Source organism: Aulonocara sp. 'chitande type north' Nkhata Bay, linkage group LG22, assembly GCF_057382095.1.
Source record: "Aulonocara sp. 'chitande type north' Nkhata Bay isolate Kocher_YH1m ecotype deep benthic linkage group LG22, A_spYH_male_GT1.1, whole genome shotgun sequence".
Classification (NCBI taxonomy): Eukaryota; Metazoa; Chordata; class Actinopteri; order Cichliformes; family Cichlidae; genus Aulonocara; species Aulonocara sp. 'chitande type north' Nkhata Bay.
This window is the reverse complement of record NC_141364.1, coordinates 8,424,913-8,449,640: the sequence shown is the minus strand read 5'-3', so window position 1 is coordinate 8,449,640 and position 24,728 is coordinate 8,424,913. Positions and strand designations below refer to the sequence as shown.

Sequence of the window (24,728 nt, the reverse complement as noted above, 5' to 3'; positions counted from 1 at the left end):
AGTGAATCACCCTGGAGGGGTTCAGAGATCTGACTATCATGTCTCTAAGAGGAGGTGTTTCATTTTGTCCAACTGAGCGGAAGCTCCAGGGTAGACCCAAGGCACTCTGATGAGATTAAGTCTCTTAGCTGGTTTGGGAACTCCTTGGCGTTCCCCCAGAATAGCTGAAGGAGGTGGCTGGGGAGAGGAAGGTCTGGGCACCTCTGCTTTGTCTGCTGACTCCACCCAGATAAGCAGTAGAAAATGTGTGGCTGGAACTTTAATTTCAGTCAGTTCCTAATATGCATCTTACTCAGTATTGGCTGGGTAAGAGACTTTGGGGACAGGCTTTTTCCTGCCTACAGGAAGTTTTGGCACCTCATTAAAGAAGTTTTAACCAGAGCCAGAGAAAAATCCAAAGCAGTGAAATAAATTGTATTTTTTTTAACCAGTTTTGTTAATTTGATATTCCTTTTAATCTTGCTAAATTAGCTATAAAGTAGCCAGAAGTAACAGGAAAATGCACAGATTTCTTTATTATACAGTAACAGACAAACTTTTCTGTGCTCAGGGATTACTCTTAATGCCACAACCCAAAAACCCATTCTGAGCCAGGATTGTTTACTACTGCAAACACATAGTAGGTCCTAAAAGTTCAGAACCATGAAGGTTATTTACTTTTACTGCCACAATATGATATCTCAAAAATAAATCTGCCTCTAAACCAGAGTGTCATACTCTTTTTAGGTCATGGACCGCATACAGGCCATGTTGGTCTCAAGTGTGATGGACCAGTAAAGCTACTGGATAATATTTAATCATAGTATGTCCAGTTCCATTTACAGATCAGAGTACGACACTTTTAATATATAAAGTATTTGGGAATTTAACAACATGGTATTAAATGTGATTCAAACAAGTTTGAAGTTAAGATCTAGAAATAACTTAAATTTTACTTTAATTTTCCACTTCTGTGTAAAAATGCTTGCGTCACCACACCAGGAATAGCCGTGCTTTTTATCGAAATATGTGAAATTTTAATGAATTCTCTGCAATTTCTTAGACTTTGCAAAACCATCCGGTGGGCCGGTTCTGCTCTAAATCTTTTGCATAATCCAGCCATAGTGCAGATGCTGAGATCTGAGTGCTAAGTGTGTTGTTTTCTGATAGCAGACCAGCAATCCCATTAACATGTGATCAGATATAACTGAGAAATAACAAGAGCTTCTAGAGGAGAATCAATCTATAAAACATTAGTCTCCAAAAGTCGATGATGCAATAGCGACTTAATGTGTTGAAAAGCAAACATGCAGGTTGTTGCTCAGGCCTCGGCTTATTACAGCACACACTTGCAGGAGGGATCCAAAACAGAAAGAGGGAGGCTTCCTCTGCTAGCTTACAGCTGCTCAGCTCTCCTTAACCTTGAAAATAAGAGAGCCTGCTGCAGCCACTGCAGTAATACAGCTTAAAGATGATGGGCACTTTTTTACCACGGCTGCTGTGGTTTGTTCACTTCTCCATCACATGCTGAAGGCGGTACAGTAAGGGGATGCTGTCGGGTTGTGTTAGGCTGTACGTGATCTCATTTGGTGCACAGCTGCTGCTGAGTCATGAGAAACACGCGTTTGCTATAGATCCTGGCTCTGCAGAGTTCCCCGGTTTAAAATGCTGCTTTACTGGGCAGCGATAATCAATACTCGTGTGTCGAGCGTGCTCCTGCGTCATGTCACGGTAGGTGAGTGTCAGGATGTGTCTGTGTTCAGTTTAAAGTGCAGCTGTCCTTTGTGTGTGGGTGTGTGTTGCCCTTGTCTGCATAAAAAAGGGATTTGAAATGTGCATTCATCAGTGAGACGGCTGCTTCATTGAGCCCAGAGGGGATTCCTACCGCACACTGAAAACACCACCCAAATTTACCCGTTTACCCCCATCCTGCTGTGTCTGAAGCTATCCATCCAACATTTATCTTTCTGGCCTTCATGCACCCATCCATCTTTTCATCCTTTAAACATGATTTTGCAGAGGTGCTTCATGTTTAAGTCAAATAAATCAATTAATCCATCTTTTATTCTTTTTTTATTTTTCCTATCCAGCACTCACCCCTCCCTCTCCTCCCTCCTCTCCCTGCAAACTTCAAAGAGGCCATGTTTCTAAAAGAGGGCTGGTCCAGAGCCCCAGGGGGCTGCTAGTGGATCATGGATGCTTGTGACTGGATCATAGCTGCACTGAGCACTGCTGCTACCTGATCTAATCTCTAGTCTGTGTGCGTCTGTTTATACTTTAGCTGGAGTAACGTTCACACGGCTGGGTCACGCATGAGCGTCACATCTTCACAAGTTCATACCCGCACTTCACACCTGCACATACCGTGAAGATAAACTGTGTTTAGTGAACATATAATCAGGCCTTTAGCTCAACTGGAGAAGCCATACATGTCATGTGACCTGACATTAACCTGTACTTTATCTTAACTTTACTCACTGTGCGTAGAAATTAGCGAGTATCTTGTTCACACGTTCAAATTTGTTGTTTCAAATCCCTTTATTTCGTTTAATCTCTGTTAAGATCCACGCTGATGTCACCATGTCACGCAGTCATTCGTGTTTTCACGGTTATTATGGAGGCAGAAAGTTTGAGTTTTTAGTTTGAGTTTGTTTACTTATGATTGGAAAAGAAGAAAACTGTATTAAATGATTACATTGAAGTTGCGTTGACAGGGGACATTTTTAGACTCTGAGCTTCAGGAGACTCGGTCGAGTTAATTAAACAGTTGTAAAGTTGAACGGTTTTGTCTTCGTTCGTTAGCCGAATACCCAACAGACTAATTTAGGAAAGCTAAATGTTAAGCCGACATGGTTTAATGACTGCGGAGACTGTTCGCAAAAGACATAAACTACTGGGCTAAGCAGACTTGTTTACAGCGAGATAGCAGTAATAAACTTATAGTTTTTTTTTTTTTTTTGGATCATTGAGGAGCAAAACTTTGAAAATCAAAATTTCAGAATAAGCATTAATTTTATAAAATGTGTCTCTCTTTTTTTTAAGTCGCATTACTGTAGGCGTCTCAGCCATTTCTGCTGTGAGCTGGCATTTTGAGTCAGCTGACAATATGACATGCTTTAAATGACAACCTTTTCCTCTGCACACTAAAGAAGGAGAGCATAAAGAGATGCAGAAGTAAGAGGTTAGGGAAATAAATGGGCAGAAAAGCAAGAGAGAGATTTAATGATTTAGTGAATCATTTTTATAAAATTATTTTGTGATTTTTGGTACCTCTGATCCTCCGTAGGTTAAAGCAAACGCATTTATGAAGCGTGGGCCGACTTGAAGGACACTCTTGTTCTGCTGTTCATGCTTCACGCAGCCTCATTCATATCGTAAACTCAAGGTTCACCTGCTTTATCAGGCGCTGTCGCCCGTATCTCTGCAGCAAATGGCCTGACAGAAATTGTACTGCAGCTCACAAAATAACAAGCTGTGTTTGAAAGCTTCTGAAACTTACTAATTCACCTGATGCATGAGGGAACGGCAGACGTGCACAATGGGGAAAAGAGGATGAAGTGCTGTAGCAGTGGGAGTGCAGGCTCTGTGCACAGATGCAGACCTCACACAGAGTGCAGTGTCAATATTAAGATGGAGGAGTCGATGCTCTGCATTTCCCTGCAAAGGAGGCTGCATGTGCACGAAACACATATTTGTTGATTGCTGTTTGAGTGACAGTGTAGTCATGGAGTAACTGTAAGAAATGCTAACCTGCTCGCTGTAGCCCCCACGTCTCAGTGCAGGCATGTGTGGTGTGAATAATGACGAGTTGTCATGTAGCAGAAGCGTTTGTTCGTCTCAGTTTTGTGTTTACATTGTGGTTGAGAGGCTCCTTTAGTGATGCAGAATCTTTGGCATATGTCATTTTCACTGAGTGAATGAGGACTCAATAGATGTTACTTTACGAGAAGCTGGAAGCTATACATGCACAGTGCTGTTGCCGACCTTGCTCATCTTCATCACGTTTCCTTCTCTCTCCTCTCCCTCCCGTTCCTCGTCTTTTTGGCTGTTGCTGCAGTCTCCTGGCACGCGCTGGACTTTCATACTGCTCTGTATTAGCAGCAGTGAGAGAAAAACTGAAAGACTGAGAGAGGGTGGAGTGTCGGACTGTAGCTGAGTTAGGGAAAGAGAGATGACAGAAGAATACAGATGACAGTAGCGGCAGCCTAGCACTGACAGTAACCGCCTATACGTCACTCTGCCTTTGTTGCTCTGGGCAGATGGATCCAAAGAGCTCCAACTGAGAGGAAGAAGAACGCAGGGGGTAAATGGCTGAGTGGTCGTGTAGCTAAGTGAACCGAACCAAGCGTTAGGAAGCCGTCAGTCTTTGTGGAAGACTTTCTTTTAGATCCACCCCTAATAAGCATGCACGTTGTTAGAAGAGCTTTCAGGAGCCGTGTGCTGCTGCATCTGTGGTGTTTAGAGGCGTTTGCACACACAGACTCCTGAAATGTTAGTAGAAAATGCATGCTCTCACACAGCTGGTTTTTCATTTTTACGCAGTAGAGCACACTCACTCTGCTTTATCATCCATTCAGACAACAAATTGAACTGTAATGTAGAAAATTAACTTCTTGTTCTATTCAGTAAGACTTGAAACCAGAAACTGAGATTATGAACCCATCAGAACAGTGTTTAAAGAGAGTTGACACCTGTGAATGTCTGTACGGTACTTATGTGGTTTTAAACACTTTTATACTGGTGTCACTTTTCAGAACTGGAAGCTGTGTTCACAGTTTATATACAGTTTGTAGGCAGGAGTTTATCTGAAGCTGTCATTACAGACGGTAGTTGGCATGAGTCGTGCTCTCCCATTTGAAAATTCTTGCTAATGTAATTCAGGGAGCTCCTTAGTGGAGGACGACAACCTCTGGCTCGCTGTGAATACACGAGACTGAAAACTCTTATGGGTTTTGTGCTCCGGAGCTGGCTGGTTAAAGGCTGTTAAATGTCTTCTTTTGTTTGTGAAAATTATTAGTGTTTAGGCTTCTTAGTTGTTTTTTGCCCCCAAATTATTAAAAAATAATTAATTTTTTTCTTAATGTGTTTTTCAGTTAGTTACTACAAGCGCAATTTAAGGATCCCCAATGTTTTAAAAAGAAACGAGCTTAATCAATTAAACAATTACTGGTAAAGGCCCACTGACGATGCAAAAATCAAACCTATTTGTGGCCAAGTGCATTTTGTTTAACATATTTAACCGTCAGATCGTGTGCATTTGACGTCGTCTCTGAACTCCGTGAAACAAACAGCAGGGGAGACGATACGAGGACTCTGAGTTTATGTAGAGGAGGAAGAGGATGAGAAGGAAGAGCAGATTGATCAGAATAAGAAGCAGAGCAGATGAAAGGACATGAAAAACTGAAGAGACAGATCGAGGTTGGGCGGGGGGGCATGAGACAGATGAACAGGGTTGGGGGGTAGGGGGTGTACGTGAGCTAATGAGCAGGATAGACTGTAGATGCTGCAGACGGGAAATGGGAGAAGGCATTAATAAACATTAATAAAAACACCTCTGAAACGAACACATCCAGATATCACACATGCACTCAGTCATTAAGTGTCAGGAAAGTGATGGTCTGAAAAGAGCGAGCGGGTTGAATAAAAGGAAATAAAATCTCTGCAGTGAGTTAGTTTCATACAGAGAGGGAGAGAGAACGTTTCTGCCAACTCACTGTAGCTGCGTCTGTGTGTCTGCAATGAAGCTGATGGAGAGAGGCTGAATGCATCAGTGCACAGAAAATAATGAGAAAAGTCCCCACATGCTGGATCCTGATTAGATTTGTTTTTGTGAGTCTGAATATTGTTTTAATGTGTTTCAGTACATTTGGCAACGAAGCCCGAAACATTTTGACTCTCAGATCACAGCTCTGCAGAGGTGAGGGGGGGGGTGGCGAATACCAGTCGTAACCCCGTCTCTCTCTCTCTCTCCCTCAGATTTCAGAAATCTACGTGTGCGGCGAGTCAGCTGACCTCACAGCCAAAGAGAAGCTGCTGTTATGGAGCCAGCAGGCGATAGAAGGCTACCCCGGCCTCCGCTGCGTCAACTTCACCTCATCGTGGAGCGACGGACGCATGTTCAACGCTCTGCTGCACAGATACAGGTTAGACGACGAAGGGCGTGATTAAAATGTCCTTCTGAGAGACACACAGACTGACTTCAACACACAAAATATTAATTGGTGATGTCAAAATGGTTAATATAGTTTCAACAAATACTTGTAACAATGTATCTGGTTGTGTGATTGAAGTGGTTTGATCTTAATCTGATCTGAAATCATCAGACAAGGACAGTAATTCATGATCTCATGCTAATGTTGGGTGATATTTTCACAGCAGACGCAGCAGAAATGATCTGTAAAATCTGATAAACATAAACAGAGTCTGACGACCACAAACAAACAGGAAAAAAGCAAAACAAAGCTTTTTTTTTTGTTCCAACTCCTTTTTCAGGCCCGACCTGATCGACATGGAGGTGGTGTCACGGCAGAGTAACCGTGAGAACCTGGAGCAGGCCTTCGAGATCGCTGAGTCGTTAGGTGTGACCAGACTGCTGGATGCTGAGGGTGAGACTGTTGATCCACTGTTGAGTCATCTGGCCAGCTTGTTCATGGCCGAGCACAGACAGGTCTTCAGTGTTTTACTAACTGAGCTTCTTATATTTAACGAAAGTTGTAAACTTGAAATTCAAATTAGGCTGTCCTATTGTCTTCCAGCTTTTATTTTGAAAGCTTGCCAACCTCCCAGGCAACCAGTAATGACCCACAAGCATACACTTTCATATTTACAACTGTATCTTTAATGGCTCTAGCTCCAGACCCTGGCTCTGTGTGGAAAACCCTTTTATATATTTAGGTCTGTTTCCCCTGAAGAAAAAAACGCCTCAAAGACTCATCATAGACCAGTCATTCCAGGAAAAGCTGCTGAAGACCTCCAGAGACCTTAGAGAAGTGTTTGTTGGCACAAACAATACAGGCTGTTTCTACAGCCTGTATTTTTTCCTGTTGTATTTATAAGGCTTATATTAAGTGATTACTTTTGCTTTAATTGACAGTTTGGTTTTTTTAATCCACACCACCACAACAGATCTGAATAGACGGCCTGTTTCACTTGGAAGGGCTCTTTTGACCCCGTGTTTTGATTTCACATCAAGTTTCCAGATACAACTGCAGGACCTGGACTTATTCCCAAACCTTTGATCTGCTTAATTTATCAATAAAATCATGAAAAATGCTACATGCCTGACCAAGAAACGGCTACATTTGAGCATCAGAAAATAGACTAAGTAATGCTTTTCGTCAGTCTCTCAAACAGTTCAAGACTGAAAGTCGGTACTTCAGATGCAACTTAATTGTTCCTTTTATCTTGTTACAGACGGACACAGCTGTGAAAATGTTCATATAAACACTGAGCCTTCCTAAATCTTACTGGCTGCTTGATTTATGGTTACAGTTCATTAACTGATTCACGTGTGGGTTTGGGTTTAACACTGAGCCAAATATCTGAAAACCTCAGAGGCTGTTTTTTCTCTCTCTCTAACTGATAATGTAACAAGCACCAAACTATCTGCATAATTCCCGCAGCTTTTCACTTCATCCCCTCTCATTTTCTCCCCAGACGTTGATGTTCCCTCTCCAGATGAGAAGTCAGTCATCACTTATGTATCCTCAATCTACGATGCCTTCCCTAAAATCCCCGAGGGTGGAGAGGGCATCGGCGCACACGTACGTCACGGTCTTGTTTACCATTCATGCCTTTATTTATTTATTTATAATTTGTTCAGTTTAAAGCATGCACTACACTTCCCAGGACTGCATGTGATTTGTTAGCATGCATGCCGTGCAGTTCGTAGCACATTCCTGCAGTACTGTTCCTCCATATCCTGTTAACATTAAAACATGAATACATTTAGGCAGGTTATTATTAGTTCACTGTGGACCTTTTTGAGTAATGAGCCAAAACCTTTAAATAAGCATGCAGTTAATTTAAAACTGTTCCAGCCATTCATTATGAGCCAGCCTACCTGTTGCCAGGCAGTGTGTGAATGTGTGATGCATGATTTCCCACTAATGAACAGCTTCTGTCACGTCTGCGACATTTTCTTTCTCTCCCCCATCCTCAGGAGGTGGATCAGCGCTGGTCGGAGTACCAGTCCAGGTTCTCGTCTCTGCTCCAGTGGAGCCGCCAGCACACGGCCCTCATGGCCAACAAGAACTTCCCACAAAACCCCGTAGAACTCAAGGTGAACACGACAGTTTTCTTTTAAATATTTAGATGTGCGAGAGTCCATGTTTAAGAAAACCACCTAATAAGCCAAATAAAGGAGACTCGAGTAAGTTGAAGTGATCATTATTCTAAATTATATATTAGAAGAGCACTCAGGACGTCCCCCCGTAAGGTCAGTACCCATCCCCCGAACTTTATTATTCCTAATAATGTGATCTGGACACCAGCCAGAATTTAACGAGCTCGTTCTTTGGCCTTGCTCTCCAAGTTTCATTAAATTTGTCTGATGGTTTGTAAGTCTATGGAAAAAAAGAAGCTCAATCTTGTAATATTAAATAGTAATTATGATAATTCCTAGACCCGCTCTTTGATCTGCACCCGCACCATATTTTGCGACTCTCTACTTTGCTCATGAAACTGAATCTCAGTTTCATGAGATTCAGTTTGGTGGTTTTTGCATAATGTTGCTGATAAACCGACAAACGGCACTTAAAATGTGTAATGTTTCACCCAGCATTGGGGAAAATTGGTGACATACAGATTTACCTTCATTCTAACTGGTGTTTTTTATGCAAATTTGCTTGACAGCAACATGAATGCATTTGACTGTGGTGGTAATCGAATCCCTGTATGTCTTCCCAGCTTTGTATCTGCAATCCCACAGACGTGTAGCCTTGAATAAGGCAGCTGACAAACAATTTCAGTGAAACCTTGAGAGAGCAAATAAAGGGAGGACACAAGGAGGGAGAGTAGAAGGGTTTAATAATGTGGAAACTTCACACAGCAGTGTATTCAGATTAAAGGCGAAATAAAGGAAGAGTCAGTGAGTTAGTTTGCAGAAGAAGGCGTTAGATTGAAGTAGAAAGAATAATGGTTGACGAAGTGTCTCGAGATGTGGAGAAAAAGAGCCGATTCACGTCACGAATGACCCCTCAGGCAGGCGGTGATTAGGAAGCTGTAACCTTTGAAAACAGGTGCTGGCTTCAAACAAAGCCTGCGTTAACACCGACTCCATAACGCTGTTTCTCTCCTTCTTCAGGCACTTTACAATGAGTACGTCCATTTCAAAGAGACGGAGATCCCCGCGAAGGAGATCGAGAAAGGTCACATCGAACACCTCTACAAACTGCTGGAGGTAAGAACAAATGAAGAGTGGAGACGAGGAAGGAAAAGGCGACCAGCACTTGGCACCTTTCCGTGCATCATGAGGTCGAGCTCAGGGGGATTGTGTCAACGAGAGGAAGTTAGAGAACATTGTTGGCAGCGTGTTTGTGTGCGCTGAGTCACACGTTCGCCTCCCGAAGCGAAGTCGTTTCTTTTGTCGAGCTGTTATCAAAGCAGCAGATTGTTTGATTGTAAACAAACACATGATAGCCGATAATAGTTCCCATTTTATTCTCACTCAGCTGATGTTACCGGGGTTTTTCTGCGGCGTGACTTATGATTGCTCATAAATGGGGTCACTGATGTAATGGCTTTGGTAGCGCGTCCCACTTTGAAGCCTCGTCTTGAGCTTCACGGCTTTGGATTTTTAGGAGGTAGAGGTGACCATATTTTGACCTTGGCGAGCTCTGTTAAAAAGCTGCCTCCACAGACTGTAGCAGCTTTTATTTTCGTTTTTTAGAAGTACTCCGATGCAATGCAATTTAATGGGAGCGCTATTTAAAAGAATCACCCTCCAAACAATTATGAAAAATGTGGGAACCATAGCTGGCTTGTACTAACAGATGTTGGGATGTTTGGCATGTATTTACGCTGCGTGTGTGTTTGTTTATTCCAGGTGTGGATAGAGTTTGGTCGCATTAAGCTTCCTCAGGGCCTTCATCCCAATGACCTGGAGGAGGATTGGGGTAAACTCATCCTGGAGATGCTGGAGAGAGAAAAGGTTCTCCGGCCAGCTGTGGAAAGGTACACACACACACACACACACACACACACACACACACACACACACACACACACACACACACACACACACACACACACACACAAATCTCTTCACATGTTGCATATAATTAAATCATAACTGCTGATCCCATTTTTTTTTCATCATCTTCTGTGTGCATTTACAGGCTAGACCTGCTGCTCCAGAGAGCCAATAAGATCCAGAACATGTCTCTGGACTGCGAGGAGAAACTCACCCTCGCTAAGAACACACTCCAGGCTGTGAGCGCTGAACCTCTCTCACTTCACATCCATTTAATTTCCTCTCACACACACAGTCCCTGGGTTTATGTTGGGTAACTGTTTAATAATTTGGCCGAGTATTTTACAGGGTGTTAATGTGACCAAGCCGTAAACGTGAGCGCTCTTTTGGGACTGTAAATATTTACACACCACTTCCCCTGCCCTCTGCAAACATGCTCACTCCTTCCTTTGACTGTGTTCCTCGGCCTGAGCACAACTTCCTGCCTGAATGAAGGGACGTTAGACAGAATAAGTGATGTGCTGGGTCTGGAGTTTCCATGTACCCTGATTTTTATATATTTGTTTTCACTTTATTGCTCCTGCTAGTATTTGCTGCTGTCCACTTTGATTCCACTTTACTGTTTACTGAATTTATCTCTGTGTAAACACGAATCCTCAGGTCGTCATACTTCATAATAACAGAAAAGCCAAACAAAACTGATCAATGATCCCTCCCCTGGTCTCCAGGACATGTCTCGAGCGGAGAGCGGCGAGGGCGTGCAGTGCGAGAGAGAGCTGGCCTGTTACCTGCAGGACTGCGAGTCTCTGATTCAACAACTCTACCAGGAGCTCAAAATCCTGAGAGATGAGAAATACTACCAGGTGGAGCAGCTGGTGTTCAGGTGAGTCATGGTGGTGGGATGGAGTCAGTGGCTTGGTCTTTTTGAAGGACCAAACATGCCAGCATTTCAAAAATTAATACAAAAAAACCCTCTTAGTGATTCTGTTTTATTTATTTTTAAAGTAATTAAATGTCCCAAAAATATATATCTATAAATCTATTTAATTTAATTTATTTACTTATTTCATTTTTTTAACCTTAATCTTTTCTTATTACACCTTTTAATTTCTTTATATTCCTTAATTTAATGTTGGTTTAATTTATTATAGTTTTTGTGATTTCTGCATTATTTTATAGACCTAAAATGATTTAGGCAGTTTCAGCTCTATCACAGCAGTCTTCAATTAATTGTTATGATCTGGACAATTTAGATTAATAGCTGGGAATACAAGCTACTCATTATAGGTCAACAAGTTGCCTGTTGTGTTTTTGTTTTGTATTAATACCTATTGTATCCTCCTCTGCATCTAGTGTTCACTGATATAAACCAGTGGTGTCAAAAAATGATGGAAAGCGTGTCCTCATTTTGCGTCTCATCAGCATGCTGCTCCGTCTAATTTGCACTGCTGTTATGAAAGCTAATGAAACAACTATTTTGTAAATCTGCCACTGTGTGCTGCCCTTTAAAGCAGCAGTACCTTTAAAAAAAGAACTCAGCTTTGTAGCAGGATCATACTGTCAAAGATTATTAAATGTTTCATAGGTTTATAATAATGTGATCAGTTATGTGCTTTTTTTTCTTTTCTTTCATCAGAGTTTCCCGCCTACAAGAGGAGCTGGTCTCCCTCAGACTGCAGTGCTCCAGCGTCTACAGGAAAGGCCACTTCTCTCAGGCCCTGGGCACCACGGGGACAGAGCACACCCACCAGAGACCCCCTGATACGGGCCTGTCTCTGGGTCAGACGCTGCTGGGAGCTGTGGGAGCGGTCGGAGCCGCACTCCTGCGGCGACCGATGGCTCGGTCCCAGCTGGTGGCCATGTCTTCATCAGAGGACGAAGGAAGCCTGAGGTTCATCTACGAGCTGCTCGGATGGGTGGAGGAGACGCAGGTCAGTCTCTGTCAGCCTCTCTTAAAATTAGGGCTGTTGTTTTTACTGCTGATTATTTTATACGCTGTTTTATTATTAAATTATTTAAATACTGAAAATAAAATGTAGTAATTTGGTGAAATATGAATTAAAAGCATCCTAAATATCATAAAACATGAATCAGAATTTGTAAAAAAGTCACATATGGATTCAGAAGTCGTCACAAGCCTAAAAACATCACATTCAACTGAAGCGAGGTGTTAAAAGCATTCAAAGACATATAATAGAAGATATCTGTAATTTTCAGTGGGTAAATCATTCTGTGTTTGTGTTTTAGGAGCTGTTGGAGCGCGCCGAGTGGGGTGCAGACCTCACCTCTGTAGAAAAAAACCTCGACGAGCACAACAACATACACACTGCGATTGAAGAGCTGATGAACAGCCTGCAGGAGGCACGCAGCTACGAGGTTCACACATCCCTCCTCCCTTTGCAAACACAGGCGTCTGTCCAGTGATGGTCTTTGTAACGAGGCTTCACTTTCTCTCCTCCAGGCTAAAGTCTCTCCCAACTTCAAGAGCAGTTACTCTGAGACGCTGGCCAAGCTGGAGAACCAATACTGCAAACTACTGGTCAGTCTCAGCTCAGAGGGGCTTGTGGCTTTGTTTGTGTGTGTTTGAGTTCCTCTGCACTTCTTTGTTTCCCCAGCTCACCCAGCATCCTCAGTTAATCCCATTATAGCGTGGCACAAATCTGCATCTGCGCTGTCTTCTCCTGCTGCCCCTAAATGTCCCCCCTTTTTGTCTCTTCTCTGTCCTCTGTTTTCTATTCATCCCATAATATATTTGTAATCACATCCATACTTATTCCTCTCAATCTGTTTTTCTTCTTGGCTTCTGTGGGTTTTTAAGAAGTATGTGCTTGTAGATTTACCTCTAAAAAAGCTATTTTAAATGTATTAAATGCATTAATAACATTCAGGACAAAGAAGGGGAAAATAAACCACAGGCACAGCTCACTTTGAAATATTTATGCATTTCTCCTCTGGCCTGTATCGCCATTTATCCATCTGTCTATGTCACCAACCAAAATAAAATGTGCGGCTGGCTAACGTTACAGCTCAGCCGAGGGAGCCGCAGTTGAGTTTATATCCTGTCAAGTGTAGATGGACGCTCAGTGAGTGTAGTTTGTTAGAAAGAAAAGAGTTCTCTGCTCATGAAAAGGTTTTCAGATTTATTTACTTTTTAAAATTTACTCCACCTCTTTACAGGTCACGATTTCTGTAAATAGACATTATTTCAGAGTCTTTCTAAATTACTTTTTCCCACCACAAGTGAAGAAAAGGCAAATATTTCTACACCTGCATACATGGGCAACTTGCACTAAAACAATTGCCATCACAACACTATCCAAATTTGATTTTAGCGTTCAGCACCCTTTAAGGAATTACATGCGGGACATTGGGCTCTTACACGGGGCAGTGTTTGTCATTAGTTTTCTGGGAAGATGCATCTGGATCGTCAGTGTAATTCAAATTTCCAAGTAAGAGGGATCCTTTTGCAGTATTTGCTTCTGCACTGCTGATTAGCATGGGGCTTTGTTTGTGTGGTTGCCATAGGAACATTCGTCATGGCGCCTGCGGAGCTTGGAGAGCCTGCACATGTTTGTGTCGCAATGCACTGACGAGCTAATCTGGCTCAACGAGAGGGAGGAGGAGGAGATCGCCTACGACTGGAGCGACAACAACACCAACACGAACGCAAAGAAAGAATTATACAGTGTGAGTGTGAGGAAGAGGAGAGACGCACACACGGACGGTTTCCTCCGTCACAAATTGCAAACCTTTAACCTCACTTGGTTTCCACGTGTATTTAAAGTCAAGATAAAAGTCTTGTTTACCTCCCAACATATAAAGAGTAACTTTGCATTAGACTGTTTGTCTTCACCTTTAACCTTCCCCGCTTCCTGTTCTGCCTGCAGGAAATGAGGTTAGAGCTGGATGAAAAACGAGATGTGATGCGGTCACTCCAGGAAACGGCCAGCCGTCTGTGTCAGGAGAACCATCCTGCCAAGCAGACCGTGGAGGTGAATTTCATGATTTTTATTCATTCGGGCTGGATGACCTTTAAAGACGCTGGGTTTCCGTATCCGTGGCTCGCTTGTCTGGAACAAATCAACCACGTTGCTTTTGTTAAAATGCTCTTTTATTCACTTTGCACTCACTTTTTCTAAGCCTTCCTTGGCGACGAGCAGGAATTACTATGTACATTTTAAAATACTGGTGTAGCTACACTTATTTGGGATATGGTTTTCATACCAGTTTCATGCTAATGCTGCTTGTCCCCTATCACTGCTGAGAGCCAGAAACCCCTGGCTGGGTGAAACGCTGACTCTGTCTGTGCTGATTAACATCCCAGTTAGAGCCTTGCAGATAGATTACAGGCAGTTTATATGATCGGAGACTGTAAAAATCTCACTTATTTCCCCTAAAGGACCTCTTACATAAGTTTAGCATGGCACCAACTTTCAATATCCATCCATCTCCCTGTTATCAGGCTTACAGTGCAGCCCTGCAGACCCAGTGGCAGTGGGTGGACCAGCTCTGCTTGTGTGTGGAGCAGCATCTCAAAGACAACACGGCGTACTTCCAGGTGAGGCTGAAATTCTTATTTTTCTGAGTTTGGCAAAAGAATTCATCCACATATATAATTAGGCTTATATTAAAATGATTTTGTATTATTACATGCAAATCCATTTTTACTTTTGTCAGTTCATGACTGACGCCCGGGACTGTGAGTCATACCTCCGCCAGCTCCAGGAAACCATCAAGAGACAATATACCTGTGATAAGAACAGCAGGCTCAGCAAACTGGAAGACCTGCTGCAGGACTCAATGGTATCTACACATTTGCTTTCTGTCTTACGAATAATATTCAGTTTCTTCTATGCCAGACAGATTTATGGTGCTGAAGGAAAGACCGACTGTGGTTTTATATTTTCACTAGATTTACTGCAAAGAATTGTGTCATGTTAACCTCTACTGGAGCTCAGTGACCGATAACAGAGAGACAATAACAGAGGTTGTTTGACATCATGTCTCCATTTAGCGAGATAATTTCAAGAAGCGGCTCCATAGTGTAGTGCTTAACAAACATCCCCAATTTGATCCTGGGAGGAAGAGGCCATCTGGTGTAACACCAAATCAAACATGCACAGCTACCTGCTGTGGCAACCCCTTGTGCGTAAGAGACTAGTTGAGAGTGGCCACTTCTAATCTAAGAAGGGTCTTTGTTTCCTTCTCTAACTCTGTGTCAACATCTCAACTTTACTTGATATTTAGGATTTATTTTAAAAAAAGCACTTTTCCCTAACTACTACACAGACAGTGCTTTGGTTTCACTCACACACCTTTAACACACCCCAGGGGCAAATTATGAAGGTGGTGTCTTACCTGGAGCCACTCTGACCTAAGTACTAGAAGAACCAGGTTTCAAACCATCAAACGTACCACTCAGTCACAGCTGCAGAGTCATGTGCAAACCAGAAAATATTGTACAATGAACATTTTAAGTAGCACATTTCTATCCCAGATAACTGAGCATCCTCAATCTCTGCTTCCACCGTGTGCACAAAGTGCAAACTCGAACATTCAGTATACTCCCAGACTGACATATTATCAGGAATGATACAGCATTTTTCTAACCACTATAGCATCAGAGACCTGCAGTAGCTGAGCTGCTGGTGTTGCAGCGTCCTCCTGATTGTTTTTGCTCTGCCTCGGGCGGCTGCAGCACCTCATGTGACAGGGCAAAGTAATCTGTTACAGAGTCCTGAATCATCTCCCCCCCATGGCACATTTGCAAGCCTGCCATATTTGCACCTACTTCTCACACACACACACACACACACACACACACACACACACACCTCTGACTTCGAGCAGATGGCAGGGTTAGTGTGGGCATCGCTCCACAGGCCAGAGCAGCATCCATGTCCTCTTATTAAAGAGGTGTGCGAGAGAGCGGGTGTCACAAACAGATGCTTTTCTTAGGCCGGTCCTGCAGGTACCTTTAAATGACATAACAAAGAAGCAGCTGAACTTTTGTTTGACAGAGATAATAACTGAGACAGGAACATTGAATCATCCTATTCAGCTTCTTTAAGGTGGAGATTGGTGTTTAGCAGTGTCCGTTTGATCAGACCTCTCCCTCCATTCTGACTTGTTTCCTGCCTAATCTTTCCTTTGTGGACTGTCACTGAATGACTTCTTCATATGTGGTTAGATACCACAGGCATTTGTTGCCTTTGAAGTAAGATAAAATACGTATTATCGCCTTGTTCAGGAACCTCTCCCTAATATGCTCCACTATATATACCCGAACAGTGACCTGTACTATGTGCAAAAGAACAGCAGACATTATTTACCGTCAGAACAGGGCGGATCTCCAACGGGAGATTGAGAGACCAGTGTCGGACTGTTAGAACAGCTTTGAAATTCTCATGAGTTGTTCGCACTAAAGTAAAAACCACCATCACTTCATGCAGCTATCCCTTCGGCGCCAGCTGCGGTCTCAAGGCTGGAGCTGAACAAAAACACCCTGATAACGACTGTGTTTAGACTGTTCTTCCCATTGTATGCAAGGCCACCTGGGTTGGCTGGAAGACTGTTTACTTAGCCTGGCAGGGCGAAGGACACTGTCTCAGCTGAACTCTGGACACGCACACACATACACTGATACGCACTCACTGATCCCCGCCTCCCTTTCCAACCTCTTCTATGCTTGTTCCCTCCTGGAGAACACGGCGGGTCTGGGCCCAGCACTGGAATAATAGCGCAGGGCAGGATGGCTGCAGTGTTTGTTTCGGATTACTCCTCACCCCCCACCCACCCCTGTTGCTTGTCACGTGCTCCACAATGTTGTGCTGTGGACATTTATGTGCTTTCTGTGCAGAGGTGTTTTTTTGTTTACTGTTCTCATGCTGTCCTCCCATATGAGCCCAACATGAGTAGAGGTCTCTTTTTTCACTCTTGGACTTTCCCATTGTATTGTGCAATTCAGTGTTTTTCCCGTAATACTACCGATCTCCGACCTGTCTCCCCATGTGATGTCTGTGTTGTGTATGTAAGGGGTGTGTGTGTGTGTGTGGGGGGGGGGTTCCCATTTCACTGCAGGGCAACTTGCATGTGACAAATAAAGTTCTGATTGATTGATATACCTGAACAGTGACCTGTACGATGCGCAAAAGAACAGCAGACATTATTTACCGTCAGACCACGCTGCCGTGACCCGGATTCAAACCGGGGTTGCTGCGGCCACAATGCAGAGTACTAACCACTATACGATCACGGCTGGCGCGCTGGATTATGCTGTTAGTTGCAGTCTGTATCTTGCAGTTGTCTCACTCCACTATAACACTATAATATACAAACAACGGAATTTGAATGAAAACAATGGAATTTGAATGAACAGAACAGAATTTGAATCAAAACAATGGAATTTGGATGAAAACAACGGAATTTGGATGAAAACAATGGAATTTGAATCAAAACAATGGAATTTGAATCAAAACAATGGAATTTGAATCAAAACAACGGAATTTGAATGAAAACAACGGAATTAACATGAAAACGATGGAATTTTAGAACAAACAATGGAATTTGAATGAAAACAATGGAAATAGAATGAAAAGAACAGAACTTGAATGAAAAGAACAGAACTTGAATGAAAACAACTGAATTTGAATGAAAACAACGGAATTTGAATGAAAACAACGGAATTTGAATGAAAACAACTGAATTTGAATGAAAACAACTGAATTTGAATGAAAACAACTGAATTTGAATGAAAACGACGGAATTTGAATGAAAACGACGGAATTTTAGAACAAACAATGGAATTTGAATGAAAACAATGGAAATAGAATGAAAAGAACAGAACTTGAATGAAAACAACTGAACTTGAATGAAAACAACTGAATTTGAATGAAAACAACGGAATTTGAATGAAAACAACAGAATTTGAATGAAAACAATGGAATTTGAATGAAAACAATGGAATTTGAATGAAAACAACGGAATTTGAATGAAAACAACGGAATTTGAATGAAAACAATGGAATTTGAATGAAAACAATGGAATTTGAATGAAAACAATGGAATTTGAATGAAAACAATGGAATTTGAATGAAAACAACAGAATTTGAATGAAAACAATGGAATTTGAATGAAAACAATGGAATTTGAATGAAAACAACAGAATTTGAATGAAAACAACGGAATTAGAACGAACAGAACAGAATTTGAATCAAAACAACGGAATTTGAATGAACAGAACAGAATTTGAATCAAAACAACAGAATTTGAATCAAAACAACAGAATTTGAATGAAAACAGCAGAATTTGAATGAAAACAACAGAATTTGAATGAAAACAACAGAATTTGAATGAAAACAATGGAATTTGAATGAAAACAACAGAATTAGAATGTACAGAACAGAATTTGAATGAAAACAACGGAATTTGAATGTACAGAACAGAATTTGAATCAAAACAATGGAATTTGAATGAAAACAACAGAATTAGAATGAACAGAATAGAATTTGAATGAAAACAACAGAATTTGAAAACAAACAATGGAAGTTTAAAACAAACAACAGAATTAGAATGAAAACAATGGAATTTGAATGAAAACAACAGAATTAGAATGAAAACAACAGAATTTCAATGAAAAGAACGGAATTTGAATGAAAAGAATAGAATTTGAATGAAAACAATGGAAGTTTAAACTCTGTTGTAAAAATGAAAAGAACTGGTTAATGAGTTCACAGGTAAGGTAAGGAAAAGCTGGTTACGTTAAGAAATTTGATTGGGCAATCCAGTGCCAATAATGAAATAACATGACTGTAATCATTCAAGCTAACCTGCAGCCTGTGTTACTACAATTTCTTGCTATCATAATGCTGTCATACATGTTATCCATGGTCTTCTTTTAGTGCAAGGCTTCTCTGGTGATCTAATTTGTTTTAAAGAAGTCCTTGACACCCTGTGGTTGTAATTAACTAGAATTCCTCATGCATCCACATTATAATTTATGTCTGTGTAAATTATGTTTGTCACTGGTCCTGCTGACTGCAGCGAATGCCATCTCACTGTGAAATTCATTCCTGGGGTGTGATGTATGAAGTTATTAGCTCTCTGCCTCAGACTGTGTCTAACTCTCGGCTCCATTCAATGTTTTCTTTCCTGTACCTGTAACTGTCTCCTTGTTGTCTCCCTCTCTAATGAATCCTTAATGACTCTCTCTGCTTCTGCTTTAGGGGCGAGAGAGAAGTGAAGTGTAATTCTACCTGTCATGGTGAAAAGCCCATGTTAAATGTTTAATGCTTAGTGGTCAGGCTAACATGGGCAGCTGAGTCAGGAAGCAGCAGGCCCACTCATCTCAGCAGCTACAGGCTAATAGGCCGTTAAGCTGATTATGTGTTGAAGGACTTCAGACAGAAAATGTTGCTTAAATATCATTTGGGTGGATTTTGTGGTGTGAAAATGAAAAACTTGAGGAAAGATGATATAGGGTGAAACATCTAAATGTCTACTGGAAGGATTTTCTGAAGATTTTGTAAACTCATTCACGGATTTCTCCAGCGTTATTTGTGATTTAGACTGAAACGTCTGCTGCTTACGGTGGCCCTGAGAGGTCAAACGGACTGCAATAAGAAAAATGCTGCAAAAGCACACAAAACACAATGGAAATAGGAAAAACAAAAACAGAAATGGGGAAAAAACACAAGATAAGTGTTTCTGGGGAGACAATAACCCGACGGACCAGTTGCAGGAACCCAAAACATGGTAGGCGTGTTTTATCATGATTCATATAATACTGATGACGCACTTACCTCTCATCTTTGCTTTCCTCACAAAACTGATAGATCCTCCACTTCTTTTAAGTGTCTCCCAGTGCAATTATAGGCATATTTTTGGTTCCTGCAACTGGTCCGTGGGGTTATTGTTTCCCCAGAAACACTTCCCTTGTGTTTTTTTTTTTTTCTATTTCCGTTGTCGTTTGACCCTATTTTTGTTGTGTTTTGTGTGCTTTTGGAGCATTTTTCTTGTTGCTGGTGTTTTCTTAAGTTGCACTCCGTTTGGCCTCTCAGGGCCACCGTAGCTGCTGGATTGACTTCCATACACTGCATTTTGCTACAGATATTTAGAATTTTTATATATTTGGTGTTTAATTACATATTTATCTGTTAAAATGCATCTAAAATGCAACCTGATAGATCTGCCGTAGTTTTTTAACATTGTTTATTATTTATGGCGTGTGACATGGGTAATTATCAAATAATTACCTAATGGAAAGGTCAGCATGCTGTTAACGTCCCTGCTTTAAGTTCTCAGATACATAGATCTTTACCTTACAATGGAAAAAATGCCTTTAGATGAATGTTATTGTAAATCCACACATGTACAGTCTTCATAAAGAGTTTCAATGTTTAATGTTGTTGTTGTTTTCCTTCCTGTAGGAGGAGAAAGAGCAGCTCATTGAGTATCGGAGTACAGTAGCTAGCCTGGTGGGCCGGGCCAAGACGGTGGTGCAGCTGCGCCCCCGCAGTGCAGAGAGCACTCTGGGAACTACAACACCCATCAAAGCCATCTGTGACTACAAGCAGATCGAGGTACGGCACCCAGAGCAGTATCATTACACCTCATGAACATGTGGGCATGTCCCTCAAATCTGTGACTTTGTTTAAGAAAAAAGTGTGCATATTTAGCACCGACTCACCTCTGACCTCACCTCTCGATTGTTTCGCCCCTCACCACCAACCAGGCCCCCCCCCCCCCCCCCGCCCTGCACTTCCCCACAAAGTCCTTACTCAGCTACTGTTTTCTGCTCGTGAAATTTAGATTGATGTAAACATCTACATGAACAGTTTCCTCCATAACGATGAATATCGCACAGCAGTGGATTTCTTCTTTTTTTCACACAGCTCCAGTTTTCTTCTTTTTCTTTTCTTTTTTTTAAAACCAGCATGTCGAAATTTGGAAACTGAATGGACATAATTAACCAGAACTTATGACCTTTGCCTTTGTCCTCCTCAGAAAACACTCTGACTGAGTCTTTAAGAAAGATAACTCAGGCATTATGAGATTCACTCTCAGATTCAGCTGTGATGACCTCTGGGAATCTAAAAGCTAATCAATTATACATCTGTCCCATCCTCTTTGCACCCTGAGAGCTTGGCACGGACATACAGCTGCCCCCAGCGCTGCTATATTTAGTCTACTATGTGTTAGATTGCCCAGGGTGGTTTGCTCCCTGAAGCATACCAGATGTGAGGTCTTGTTTCCAGGTAAAGGATGAAGGTGGTTTGGTCCACATCACTGATCTAAAGCAACGTGACGAAACCTCGCACACAGCTGACAGTTATAAAAAAACATCTGGACAAACGTGCACATGAACCAAAAGTAATCTTTCTCTCCTTCACTTTCCTGTGTCTTCTCCTTTCTTTCCATACCCTCATGTACCTTTTTTTGGCCTCTCCCCTCTCACTCCCTCCTCTTCCTCCTCCTCATTCTCTTCCCTCCCTTCCCCCTCGTCTGTCGGCTGGGCTGGCAAGACAAACGTTCAGGTATAGCTGCCTATATTCTCCCTCTCTCACCTCAGATTTTGACACTGCACACACTGTACTGCCCCAGGTGCCGCTTTCTTATCAGCTGATTTCAGGTTGTATAATTGGTAATAAACTTTATGCCTGCACTCTCAGACTTCTTGGAATAAATTAGATGAAATTACCCATGAAATGGTTCAGAGTACCTTTTACTGGATTTCCTCCCTGGAACAAAAATCTGAAAGCTTATTGTGTTTTATGTTTTTACAGGAAAATATAATTTAGTGGTGTTTTCCTAATCAAATCAGCCAATTATGTTTATTTAAGTGTTTCATTATAAAGTCCAAGTGACTCTTTCTATATGTGCATATGTTTATGGTGTTCTCATAGCCAGAATCAGGTGATAGGATAATCTCACAAAAGTTGATTATGGCAACAATCTGTAAATCAGTAACCAAGTACTAACTTAGCCTCTGGGAATTACTGCAAATGATTCGGTGTTTCCGGTATAGCCAGCTGCTACCCGGGCCAAGACTTCCTGTTCTGTGTACAGGTTATTGTGTCTGAATGCACATGCTTTTTAATAGGCTGCCAAAATGCTGGATGCATTGTTGTCAGACAATACCCAGTGGTTTGGAGATTGTCTTTTGGAAAATGCGTCACTCTTTTGCATAGATGTTTATCTTTATGCAGTAAAATCCAGCTCAGATATGATTGATACAAACAGAAAAAAAAAAAAATTCTGCAGATTTCATATATTTATGCAGAATCAGTTTAGTTTCGTATGTTTAGTCACAGATTTGTGTCAGACTGAGATCAGTTGATAAGAGCAGGTGGTAATCGCTGAACTGAACTGAATTTAACCCGTCTGTGCCCCTCAGGCTCATTCAGTCAGTCAGAAAATAACATTTCCGTTTCAATATATCTTCATGTATTAAGTGTTTGTGCACAGCTTTGCATTATGGTTGTATGTGTGTGTGTGCAGGGAAGGGGTGAGAGAGGGTGGCGGGTGGGGATGGCTGTGCAGCCCTAACGCTGAAATTTAAAGCCAAACTCGTTTGTCTTCTGTTTATATCCTCTGCTGGGTTTCCTGCAGATAACGTGTCACTAATGTTTATTTCCTCGTTAAATTATTCAAACCCAGCTCAGGTTTTAGGAAGTTTCGCTTTGAGTTTGGAATATATTTGCTGCTTTCACAATAAAAGCCTTTACTGGTGCAAAGCAGCTTTCACACCACATGGCATTGTCCTCGCTCAGCTTCTCTAATATCACGTCATGTTAGGGCTCCTGCTAATTTCATGAAGTCCATGAATTTTTGCATTTTGTGTTGCATTATGAGTTTTTTTGCTGTTCGCTTTTGATTTACGCGTTTTTCCCCCTTTTTTCTCCTCCCTTGCTTTCTTCTGGGCATTTCTCCTTCCATTCTTTCTCCATCATCTTTTGCAACTCCCTCGCTTTGTGAATCTTTCTCTTAATATTCTCTCTTGCTGTCAACCCTGTTCTCTACATCATTTCCAACATCATTTTCATAACCTCCATTTCCGCTCTCATCTGTCCTTCCCTGCGCCTCGCCTCATACTCTCAGATCACGATAAGCCGAGGAGAGGAGTGTGTGCTGCAGGACAACTCTCAGAGGACCAAGTGGAAAGTGATCAGTCCGACGGGGAACGAAGCCATGGTCCCCTCGGTGTGTTTCACCGTCCCGCCTCCAAACCAGGAGGCCATCGACACAGCCAGCAGGTGAGCCACGTACTGGAAACGTGCATTGGTGTTGCGAATGTATTAAACATTTGTTGTGGATAGCACTGTGCTGATTATTTACTTTTTTATAGTTGATTTTCTTTAAGTCTTTAATGCACAAAAGCCACAATTTTCCACAATACGTAGCGTAGCGAGGCCGTAGACTTCAGGAAGCACTACAGAGTAGGAAAGTTCGGCCTTCACATCAGTCCAAAATCCTAAGAAACTGTTTCCTAGAGATTATCTGACTGTTGAGCTTGAGCTTGGTTTATAAAATGACGTCCCTTTAATCTGAATCTATTTTGTTTAGTATTTTAGAGACTAATGTTCATGTTCCTTGTGTTTTGTCTACAGAGCTGAGCAGCTGTACCAGAAGGTCATGTCCCTGTGGCATCAGCTCCATGTGAACATGAAGAGTGTGGTATCGTGGCACTACCTGCTCAAAGACATCAAGACTGTATCTGGGTGGAACTTGGACACGGTGAGATCCTCTCCATGCGTTTAAATGTGACGGCTATGAATTTGGATTTTATTCTCTCGCCGTGATGATTTCAATTTGTGGTTCTTTTCTTCTCTTCCGTTATATTTATCTTCTCCCTCCTTGTCTCACCTTTCAGGTTCAGAGTCAGTCTCCATCAGAGCGGGAGCACGTCCTCAATCACCTGGAGTCCCAGATGGCCGACTTTCTGTCAGACAGCAAAGAGAGCTCGCTGTTCACGCCGGCCGAAAGACGAGAGCTCGAGAAGGACGTTCAGCAGGCCCAGCAACACTGCCAGGACCTGCTGCTCAACATGGAGACCGGTGAGTGAAGATGGACGGGCTCACACACGGATACATTTAGTTAATCTCTTGCTGACCTCTGACCAGTCAAACTGATGCAAATAATAGCTCTGCGTGTCTCAAAATGACCGTCTTAATCTGTTAATGAAAATAATCCACCTCGTTCCTCATCTTTTATTTTTCTCCAGTGGAGAAGGATGAGTCAGTCTCTCGGTCGTACCTGTCAGAGCTGCAGAACATCACCCTTTGTATTAACGAGGCTGAGCAGAGACTGATGAGAAGTATTGAGACTCCGCCTCCCATCCTGTTGTCAGGTGATGGTGCTGACAACACGGTCCAGATTAGAGAGCAGGAGGTGAGTTTGAGCTCCATCTGCTGCTTGCACACAGTTATTACCCATGTTATAAAGAACTGAGGGTTTTTTGCAGTATATTGTTGTCGTTGTCTATAAAGCCAGAGGAAGAAGCGCTCGTCCATTGATAGATTTGTTTTTGGATTAACCAAGAAATATCACAGCAAATACTC

General features: G+C 42.1%; 1 protein-coding gene across 13 annotated transcripts in view; it reads left to right on the top strand.

Moving 5' to 3' along the window:
* Positions 1-24,728, top strand: part of macf1a (microtubule actin crosslinking factor 1a) — a 228,834-nt gene that overhangs the window by 117,460 nt on the left and 86,646 nt on the right. For all 13 annotated transcript variants that reach the window (XM_086281216.1, XM_086281224.1, XM_086281220.1 and 10 more), the window contains 20 exons: positions 5,956-6,122; positions 6,472-6,584; positions 7,636-7,742; positions 8,141-8,260; positions 9,284-9,379; positions 10,025-10,152; positions 10,317-10,410; positions 10,900-11,054; positions 11,808-12,102; positions 12,419-12,547; positions 12,633-12,710; positions 13,697-13,858; positions 14,059-14,163; positions 14,634-14,729; positions 14,849-14,974; positions 20,598-20,750; positions 23,269-23,423; positions 23,778-23,904; positions 24,041-24,224; positions 24,392-24,558. In XM_086281216.1, the coding sequence (XP_086137342.1) occupies positions 5,956-6,122; positions 6,472-6,584; positions 7,636-7,742; positions 8,141-8,260; positions 9,284-9,379; positions 10,025-10,152; positions 10,317-10,410; positions 10,900-11,054; positions 11,808-12,102; positions 12,419-12,547; positions 12,633-12,710; positions 13,697-13,858; positions 14,059-14,163; positions 14,634-14,729; positions 14,849-14,974; positions 20,598-20,750; positions 23,269-23,423; positions 23,778-23,904; positions 24,041-24,224; positions 24,392-24,558 (2,757 nt within the window). The remainder of the gene's footprint in view (positions 1-5,955; positions 6,123-6,471; positions 6,585-7,635; positions 7,743-8,140; positions 8,261-9,283; positions 9,380-10,024; positions 10,153-10,316; positions 10,411-10,899; positions 11,055-11,807; positions 12,103-12,418; positions 12,548-12,632; positions 12,711-13,696; positions 13,859-14,058; positions 14,164-14,633; positions 14,730-14,848; positions 14,975-20,597; positions 20,751-23,268; positions 23,424-23,777; positions 23,905-24,040; positions 24,225-24,391; positions 24,559-24,728) is intronic.